This window comes from Miscanthus floridulus, chromosome 16 (assembly GCF_019320115.1).
Source record: "Miscanthus floridulus cultivar M001 chromosome 16, ASM1932011v1, whole genome shotgun sequence".
In the NCBI taxonomy this organism is placed as follows: Eukaryota; Viridiplantae; Streptophyta; class Magnoliopsida; order Poales; family Poaceae; genus Miscanthus; species Miscanthus floridulus.
In genome coordinates this window covers 35,099,421-35,109,537 of record NC_089595.1, presented here as the reverse complement: position 1 = coordinate 35,109,537, position 10,117 = coordinate 35,099,421, and the positions used below count along the sequence as shown (strand labels likewise).

General features: G+C 53.4%; 2 protein-coding genes across 2 annotated transcripts; both read left to right on the top strand.

Annotated features, from left to right (window-relative positions):
- The first annotated feature begins 351 nt into the window (after positions 1-351).
- Positions 352-2,568, top strand: LOC136512768 (leucine-rich repeat extensin-like protein 4). The gene is made up of 2 exons (XM_066506766.1): positions 352-435; positions 526-2,568. Exon 2 carries the CDS (start codon positions 630-632, stop codon positions 1,881-1,883), a length of 1,254 nt encoding a protein of 417 aa, XP_066362863.1. The 5' UTR covers positions 352-435; positions 526-629; the 3' UTR covers positions 1,884-2,568.
- A 4,662-nt stretch (positions 2,569-7,230) lies between these two features.
- Positions 7,231-9,230, top strand: LOC136513426 (UDP-glycosyltransferase 75C1-like). Its single transcript, XM_066507430.1, has one exon. It carries the CDS (start codon positions 7,524-7,526, stop codon positions 9,069-9,071), a length of 1,548 nt encoding a protein of 515 aa, XP_066363527.1. The 5' UTR covers positions 7,231-7,523; the 3' UTR covers positions 9,072-9,230.
- Positions 9,231-10,117: the final 887 nt, after the last annotated feature.

Genomic DNA, 10,117 nt, shown 5'->3' with positions numbered 1-10,117 from the left:
TGATCTTTCGAATCACACATGATCCAGATACGTTGCAGAGGCAGATCTAAACAGTGAAGTCGATCAGCAGGTCATCGAGACAAATTTGACACTCTTATTCTTATCACATTTGATTTTGCAGTCAATTCTTTTTACTCTGATTATATTCGCTTTAAGTTTTTTAACTGTAGTGAATGAAAGCTAGTGGTAGCAATATTAAAAGCGAGAGTAGTACAGGTAGAGCACGGGGTTGAAAAACAAAAGTAAACCCACGGCATCGCCGCCATAATTACCGTACGGGTCCTCCTCCTCCTCCTCCTCCTCCCGTGGCAGGAGCAGGGGCAGACGCGGCGGGGCCCCCGGCATTACTCCCCCGCCATAAATCCTCGTCCGCCGCACAAGGCACAGCAGAAGAGGCCTCCCCGCTCCGCTCCGCGTCCCCAAGCTGCGCCAGCGGTAACCCCACCCAACCCCTCTGAGCTGTGACACAGCTGTCCTCCTCTCCCCACTCCAGGCGTGCTCACTCCCCTTCCCTTCCCTCCACAGGAATCCGCCGCCACAACCCCCTCCGCTCCGCATTGCAGGATTGCGTCGAGCACCCTCCTCGTCGAAACCTTTTCTTTGCTCTGGTTCGGTGGTGGTATGGTGGGATGATGACCAGGGCGGCGGTGCTGTTGTCTCTCCTCTGCTGCCTCGCCGCCGCCGGCCGCGGCGAGGCGGTGTCCGTGGTGGGCGAGGGCGAGGCGGCGGCGGCGGAGCTGGCGGTGTCGGTGGACCCGTCGTGGCGGTTCCCCAACCAGCGGCTGCGGGACGCGTACGTCGCGCTGCAGACGTGGAAGCAGCAGGCCATCTTCTCCGACCCCAGGGGCTTCACCGCCGACTGGGTGGGCCCGGGGGTCTGCAACTACACCGGGGTCTTCTGCGCGCCGCTGCCGCGCGGGGTGCCGGGCGCCGGGGAGCTCGCCGTCGCGGGCCTCGACCTGAACCACGGCGACATCGCGGGGTACCTCCCGCCGGAGCTCGGCCTCCTCGCCGACCTCTCGCTGCTCCACCTCAACTCCAACCGCTTCTGCGGCCTCGTCCCGGCCACGCTCTGCCGCCTCCGCCTCCTCGTCGAGCTCGACCTCAGCAACAACCGCCTCGTCGGCGCCTTCCCGGCCGTCGTGCTCGACCTCCCGGCGCTCAAGTTCCTCGACCTCCGCTTCAACGACTTCGAGGGCGCCATCCCGCCGGCGCTCTTTGACCGCCCGCTCGACGCCATCTTCCTCAACCACAACCGCCTCCGGTCCCCGCTGCCTGACAACTTCGGCAACTCGCCGGCGTCCGTCATCGTGCTCGCCGACAACAGCTTCGGCGGGTGCCTCCCGGCCAGCCTCGGCAACATGTCCGGCACGCTCAACGAGATCCTCCTCCTCAACAACGGCCTCGACTCCTGCGTCCCGCCGGAGGTCGGCCTGCTCCGGGAGGTGACCGTCTTCGACGTCAGCTTCAACGCGCTCGTCGGCCCGCTGCCGCAGCAGGTGGCCGGGATGCTCAAGGTGGAGCAGCTGGACGTCGCGCACAACCGCCTGTCGGGCGCCGTCCCGGAGGCCATCTGCGCGCTCCCGCGGCTCAAGAACCTCACCATCTCCTACAACTTCTTCACCGGCGAGCCGCCGTCCTGCGCGCGCGTCGTGCCTTCGGATGGAGACAGGAGGAACTGCCTGCCCAGCCGCCCCGCGCAGCGCACGCCGCAGCAGTGCGCCGCGTTCTATTCGCAGCCGCCCGTCGACTGCGCCGCGTTCCAGTGCAAGCCGTTCGTCCCTGTTCCGCCGCCGCCGCCGCCACCATCATATCCCGGCCCGTTGCCGCCAGTATACCCCATGCCATACGCGTCGCCGCCGCCACCTGCGCATTACCGATGATCTGATTCGTTGAAGGGGGAGAAGCACTATCCCTTTCATTCACCTTGATTCGCCACCGCCGCTGCGCTGGATGGAGACAGCAAAGTTCACCGTGTCACAGTTGTACGTGGTCAGTCAGTCATTGTTGTGCTTAGATTAGCAGTGTTCTTGATTGATAGCTACCGGCATATAGAAGATTATTATTATTATTATTATAAGGTGCATAAATCGCTCTTGAATTGCTTTTTGCATTGGTCGGTCTCTGTTTTTAGCGTCGATCGGGGTTTGCGTCATGGCGATGGTGAAAAGGATTGGAGGTGGGGGAACAGTTTGAGCTTGGATTGATTGCTAATTGGGTTGTGAATAACAAACTGCTTGAGAGAGACAGGTTATTACGAGGATGAGGAGGATTGGTTGGTGACTGGGCGGGCACCTGGGACTGGGATGTATAGAGGGAATTGAGCTTGAGTTCTTCAGTTAAGCTGCTGCTTTCAGATGAGAGTCCAGAGATAAGTTTTCAGACAAAAGGAATGTACCCTACTTAACTATTCTTTTTTTTTCTGTCACAGCTACTTACTGCTAATCGATTGTTATGATATATCTGTTTCGGATTCTTCAAAGGTTTTGGCCCTTTGATTGCTAGTCTGTTGTCTGTTCTTCTCTGTTTTTGATGCGATGACGGTAATACACGGGTTGGTCATTCTTTGCATGTGGATTCTGTTTTCGTTATTTATCTTATTGGTTGCAACTAGAATTTTCCCATTGCACCATGGAATTAGATGCATCACATGATGTGTTGAGCTTGAGCATGCATGATGAAACACCAGTGGCCCAGATTTTGCAAAGCTTGTTTTGTCTTTGGAAAAAGGAGAGACATGGGACATGGCCACTGGCCAGGTGCTTCTTGCTCCTCCTAGCTTTGCCGTTCCTTTTTTTGTTATAGGATGACTTGTCTATACTCATGATGAACAAACAATAGGACCATTGCAATGAAGTACATGCTTCATCTCACTCAAACTTCGTTGCAATGGGCAGCACTGTTGGGCAAGTTTGCAGTGTTTAGACTGCCTCCAACCCGGATTGGCAAACCCAAAATACGTGCCACACACTGCTTTTACCTATCCAAAACATTCTCCGACCCAAACACTTACCCATTTTGCCTACGAGCCCAATCGATACACAAAAATGCATTGCCTCTCCTCGCAACGCAAATCCGCCCGCGCACGCCTTCGCGTCGGAGGAAGCCCAGGCGCCGGCGCCCTCCTCCTCCCCCCCTCCTCCTCCCTCTCCCCTCCCAGGCCTGACCCCGCGACTCACCCGCGCGAGGCGCCTGAGCGGGGCGAGGCGACTGACCGGAAATGGCCCGCGCCCTCGCTGGTGCGCTGCCGCGTCGGGGGCCACCCTCGCCTCGCGCCCATGGCCACAACCGGGGCCTGCCCGCGCCGGGGGACTCCCACGCCTGGGGCGCCTGCGCCGGTGCGCCGCCCACGGCGAGGTGGTTCCGCGGTGGAGCGCGGTCAGGCGGACCACGGCAAGGAGAAAGCAGAGGAAGCAGAGAAGAAGGGGAGGGATGGAGGGAGCAGAGCAGCGCGACCTCGACGGCAGGGGCGTCGCGCGCGGCGGAGGCAGGGGCGCGGTGCTCCAGCGCTTTGGCCTCGGCGGCGCGCGTACGGGGTCGCTACGGTGAGAATGGGTGGGCTGTTGGAGAGGAGATATTTGCGTCCGTGATTTTTTTTACTGTAGATGACCTATAATACCGAATGGGTATCGTATTTGGGTCCTCTTCGTTGGAGTCAGTCTTACAAGAAGTTTTTATTCTCGTTTGCACAATAATAGCAAAACCTCACTCGATGGGCGCATTGTGCACCCAACCGAAAATTGCTAATAGCCCTGTTCGTTTGTCTTATAATCCGTACTTTTCAGCTTGTTTTTTTATCACGAACAATATTTTTCTCTCACAACAAATCAGCCGGAACAGTATTTCGGCTTGGTTTTTTCAACGAAGCGAAATGGGCCAATATCTACTGGTTCTTAATAAAAGATTGACGAGCCATTTTTTTTGTGCCTTTTTCCCCAACTTGTGGTGATAGTTATTGATGGTAAGATCCTTAATCTCTGGCCTTTTGAGGCACAACCAACATGATTAGGTGTAATAATCAATCAGGCCAACCTTTGAATTCATTCAAGTGGTGGGGGAAAAAATTGAGGTGGAGAAATGATGCCCGAACTGCTTGATCCCGTTTCGTTTGGCCCTAAGAAGAAATCATGACCATCTAGCTCATGCAGCAGCTTTTACGGCGGCTATATATTACGATTAGAAATCACGCCCCCTCACTCGTTAGCATTTTGGTTGTAGAAGAGTGCATTTTGGCAGCGTCCATGCCATGCCCAGTGCTCCCGTCGCTCAACGTGGGTGATGGGGAAGGGTTTAAAAAGAATCGCAAAAATGGTTGATGGAAATGTGAGCAATGCCAGTGGGATTTGGGTGCGGACGTGCGGCGCAGGTGGTCGGTCGGTTTGCAGGAAAAGACTTTTGCTGTTCATATCCTGCCATGGAGGTTCCCGTGGTGGGTAGTCTGATCATTTTCTAATGTTCATTCGTCATTGGGATGGGGATGGTAGGAATGGGATTATGGGAAGCAGAGCATGTGCACCCCCACCACCAGAGTCGTTGTGTATCGTATCGTATTCCTACGGTCTGCGTGTTTCACGGGCTTCACTAATCCCGAAAAGGAATCAGCGCCGTAATCATATGCGTTTTGCCGTGCTTTTGCTCGCTCCGGTAGACTCTAGTAGCCAGTAGGGAAAGAGAGAAGCTTTGAATGAATAATTCGTGGAGAGACTTTTGATCAGTTCGGTTCTCGGCACGTTAAGACCGACTGCACCGAAGGCGAACTGTTATGCCCCAGGTTTTTTCCACCTCCGCTGTATGTTTTCAGACGTAGCTTCACGAACTCTGCTCTAAAAAAAATTAAAATTGTGAGAGTACCTGAACAAGTGTTTCAAAAACCACTGTACGACGAAGTTTTAGCCAAATAGATGTAGCTTCACAGACTCTACTCTAAGAAAAAAAGTAAAATTGTGAGAGTATTTAAAGAGGTGTTTCAGTAACTTCTTTTTTTAATAAAGCTGCTAAGTTTGTGAAACCGAATTTGTGAGCTAAACACCGGAACATCCCTTGCTGGCGCCTTGCAGTCGGGCCGAGGCAAGGGCCCCGGCGGCCAACCCAGAGGTGGCGGCCACTGTTGTGTTAACTACTACCGGTAGTGGAGCAGAGTAGTTGCGATCCAGTGCGCACCCTCTTGGCTTGTGTTGGTTACCGAACCAACTCATTGCAGGTCTCCAGCTTGCAACCGTGTTACAGGCGCCGTGCTCTGTGATTCATTCCACCATAGTAGGCCACTGACTGACTTGCTGCAACGCCATGCTGACGTAAGCGGGGTTGGTGAAAGAATGTCACGTGTTAGGCTATCTCCAACGACAACACCCAGAATATAAGACACATTCGTCCTTTGAGTAGCGCTACAGGTAAAATTTCAAAAAATAGAAAACCCTTCAATACGATGTCGGATGAAGATAATTTTTATATGTAAATTGTAGACCTCGATGAGATCTACAACTTTGTAGTTTTGAGTTTTTTCATTTGAGGACGTTAAGATGCTCGAAAAAATAATATAAAATTTTAGCGCCACCCAAAAATATTAAAAGTTACTGTTCACCCGTAAACCCGCACAGAAGGTTGAAAGTTAAACTTTTTCAAGAGTTGGAGGGCCAAAGTTGTCCGGTTTTGAAGTTCGAGGTTGAAATCCGGACTTTGATGAACGTTGAAGGGTGTAAATTGGACTTTACCCTTTTATTTTTGATGTTACCTATTTGACCTGAAAGCTATCTTTAATTCCTTATATGACCCTTCTGTTAGTTTTAGGATTTAAAGGTGTTAAGTCAAGGGCAAAATAACGATTTTACCCCTAGGCGAACAATAAATCAGTGGAGTCTAGTTTGTTTATGTCTTATTTGAGGAATATTTCACAGGGCTTAAGGTTGTCCTAATCGCATGTGAAATATTGTTCAAAATTAAACACGGACAAACTAAATTATGCATTGATTTATTTTTTGCCTAGGGGTAAAATCGTTATTTTGCTCCTAACTTAACAACGTTAAGTCCTAAAACTAACGAGAGGGTCATATAAGGAACTAAAAATAGCTTTTGGGCTAAATAAGTAACTTAAAAAAATAAAAGGGTGGAAAAAAGGAAATTAAACTTTTTTAGGGCCAAGAAAATAATTATCTCCAAATTTATACCCGTCATGCATTTTGATTTAGAATTTTAGATCTTGTCAAACCATTAAAAATGAGAAATGCTAAAGAGCAACCAGTTGTTTGGGCGTCTCCAGGCAACCGGATTTTGAGCCGTCCAATCGGGAACAGCTGGCCTTGGGCGGGTGCGCGCGGCTGGCGAGTGGGCACGCGCAGCTGGCCTCGGGAGCTCACGGCCCTGGTCATGGCAGCGAGCAGCCATGGCGGGCGCGTGGGCACGGCGCGGTGCCGGCGGCCAGCGGAGCTGGTTGCGCGGGGCCTGGAGACGACCATGGCGCGGATGAGGACGAGGCGGCAGCCATGGAACTCGACGGGAAGAAGCCACGGAGGGAAGTGAAGGGATAAAGGTCGGAGACGATGGGAAGGAAAGCAGTGCTGAAGGAAAGGGATAGAGGTTGGGAAAGGTGGGTCCCACTGCAATTTGTGAAAAAATTGTTTTGAAATTTATGAACAATTTGACATATATTTTCGTGATATCTGCAATTCCTAGAAGTAATTTACAATTTTTTTGAAAATGTTGGCATTATAGAAATATAAGTTGTGTTATCCCAAATTTCATCACTCTGTCAAATAAATTACATCGAAGAAAATCATTGTAAATATAGTAATAGGACAATGTAAATATAGCTATAAGACAGTGTAAGGAGGTGTTTGGATCCGGTGACTAAAATTTAGGAGATGTCAAGTGAGGGTGTCACATGAAGTGTTCAGATACTAATAAAAAATAAATTACAGAATCCGTCAGTATTTCACGTGATGAATTTATTAAGCCTAATTAATCCATCATTAGCATATGTTACTGTAGCACTACATTGTCAAATCATGAATTAATTATGTTTAAAAGATTCGTCTCGCAAATTAGTCGTAAGCTATGCAATTAGTTTCATAATTAGTCTACATTTAATACTCCATGCATGTGTCAAACATCTGATAGGACAACGACTAAAGTTTAGGAAGAGAAACTAAACATCCCCTATGTGTATGGGCAAAAATTCTGTTGACCCATTGCTGACTAGACAGACTTAAAAATTTGTGTCCCTTTCATCATAATCTCATATCCTATCCTATAATAAAATGGAGGAAGAATGGCAGATGAAAAATGTACCACTTTGATGACACGGCAAAGATGGCCAAAGTCCATGGGGGATAAGGAGGCGGAAAAGCAGAGCAAAAGGAAGAGCACAACAGAAGTAGAGTCTTATCGGTTATCGTGCAAACGTGCCCGAGTCGCCTCGCCTCACTTTCATTCTGCGGCTCTGCTACTGCTAGGTGCTGCTAGGCACAAGAGCACGCGCCCGCGTGGTCATTCACGCCGCCGCCGGTGGAGCTCCAGACCCACGCGCCATGGCCGCGAAGCAGCAGCAGCAGCAGCACCACCACCACTTCCTGATCGTCACGTACCCGGCGCAGGGGCACGTCACCCCGGCGCGTCACCTCGCGCGCCGCCTGGCCAGCGCGTGCCCCGGCGCGCGCGTCACCATCTGCGCCCCCCTCTCGGCGTTCCGGAAGATGTTCCCGGCCGCCGCCGCCGCTGTGACTGTGACGGGGGAGGAGTGTGGCGACGGCGATGAGAAGGTCACGTATGCGGCCTACTCGGACGGCTACGACGGCGGGTTCGACGTCGCCGTGGACAGCTACGCGCGGTACATGGAGCAGGCAAGAACGGCGGGGTCACGCTCGCTGGCCGGTGTGCTCCGCCGCCTCCGCGACGACGGGCGCCCCGTCACGTGCGCCGTGTACACGCTGCTCCTGCCGTGGGTGTCGGGCGTCGCCCGGGACCACGGCGTGGCTGCGACGGCCGTGTTCTGGATCCAGCCGGCCACGGCCCTCGCCGCGTACTACCACTACTTCCGCGGCCACCGGGACGCCGTCGTTGCCGCCGCGGCGTCCGGGGACCCGTACGCCGAGGTGCGGCTCCCGGGCCTCCCGCCGCTCCGCGTCCGCGACCTGCCGTCGTTCCTCGCCGTCACCTCCGACGACGACCCGTTCGCGTTCGTGCTCCCGGAGTTCCGCGAGCTCGTCGACGCGATCGAACGCGACGACGACGGCTCCTCGTCCTCGAAGCCGAAGCCCCCGACGTACGTGCTCGCCAACACCTGCGACGCCATGGAGCCCGACGCGCTCGCGTCGCTGAGGCCACACGTGGACGTCTTCGCCGTCGGGCCCGTGCTGTCTTTCCTGCACGAGGCGGATGACGCCGGCAGGCGCGCCCCGTCTCCGTCTCCTCCTCGTGACGTCTTCGACCACGACAAGAGCGGGTACCTCGGCTGGCTGGACACGAAGCCGGCCAAGTCGGTGGTGTACATCTCCTTCGGCAGCTCGTCGGTGATGAGCAAGGAGCAGGCCGCGGAGATCACCGACGCCATGGCCCTGGTGAAGAGACCGTTCCTCTGGGTCCTGAGGAAGGACAACTGCAAGGGCCACGAAGACGACGACGCGGCGATCAAGAAAGCCGCGGCGGCGGCAGCGGTGGATGCGGACAACGGCGGGATGGTGGTTGCGTGGTGCGACCAGGCGCGCGTGCTGTCGCACCCGTCGGTGGCGTGCTTCGTAACGCACTGCGGGTGGAACTCGACGCTGGAGAGCGCGGCGTGCGGCGTGCCCACCGTGTCGGTGCCGCAGTACTCGGACCAGGGCACGGCCGCGTGGCTCGTCGCGGAGCGGATGGGCGCGGGCGTCCGCGCGGCGGCGCGCGGCGCGGACGGCGGCGTCGTGGAGGCCGCGGAGCTGGCGCGGTGCGTGGAGGCCGCCGCGGCGTCGGAGGCGGTGGCGGCGCGCGCCGCGGCGTGGAGGGGGACGGCGAGGGCCGCCGTCGCCGACGGCGGGAGCTCGCACCGGGACCTGACGGAGTTCCTGATGCAGATCGCCCGCGGTCACGGGCGCAGCGACTGAACCAGAGGCGTGGTTTCATCTCGTCGTAGTGCGATTGCAGTGTGCATTTCTAGCAGCGAAACCATCCATACCGGAATCGATGTTAGGTGTTTCCCTGTCCCATCAAATATTTAGCATTAAATATAGACTAAAAAATATATATTTACAGAGTTTACGACTAATTTACGAGATGAATCTTTTAAGTCTAATTAGTTCATGATTTCAACGTGTTGCTACAGTAACATATATGCTAATGACTGCCTAATTAGGTTTAATAAATTCATCTTGCAGATTATTGACGGATTCTATAATTTATTTTTTTATTAGTATCCGAACACCACCCCCATACGATGCTCTCATATGATATCCGATATGACACCTCAAAACCAGTGGCGGACTCAGGATCTAAGATCAGGGTAGTCCTAGTAAAAAAAGTTTCATGTGTAATACTATAAAATCCAAATAAAAAATTCGGCAAACATAGCTATAAATTAACCAAATTACGATAATACATTTAAAAGGTTTACATAAATAGGACCGAAACTTACTCAAATAAACCATACATAAGATAAGGTCTTAAAAAAAGAAACTACAATTGCAGATGTATCATTCATAATTGAAGGATCAGCACAATACAGATATAAGCACCACGCATCATATGCAATCATGCAGGCAGAAGTTTTTGCACAAACAACATTTTTGAGGTGTAAAAAAATACAGTAGTATCCTTGTGCACAACAAATTATATGTGAAAATGGTTTACACCTGAAAGATACTACCAAACATGACCTAAGTGGATATGGGAATCGGGAACAGAACTACAGAAGCACCTATCAGTGACTAGTTACTCAGTTAGCCACTGGGGGTAGGGCAGGGGCCGTTGGCTAGGGCGAGGCGGCTAGCTGGCCAGGGCGGTGCAGTGGATGGCAGCGGCCGCTGTGGGGCGCTAGCGGGCGGCGGCTAGATAAGTCCGGCGCCGGCCGCCGGTGGGCTGGCGGAGCCGATGGGGCCGTGGGTGTGGGGCGAGCAGGGGTGGGCTGGCTGGCGAGGTGGGGCAGGCGTTCGCG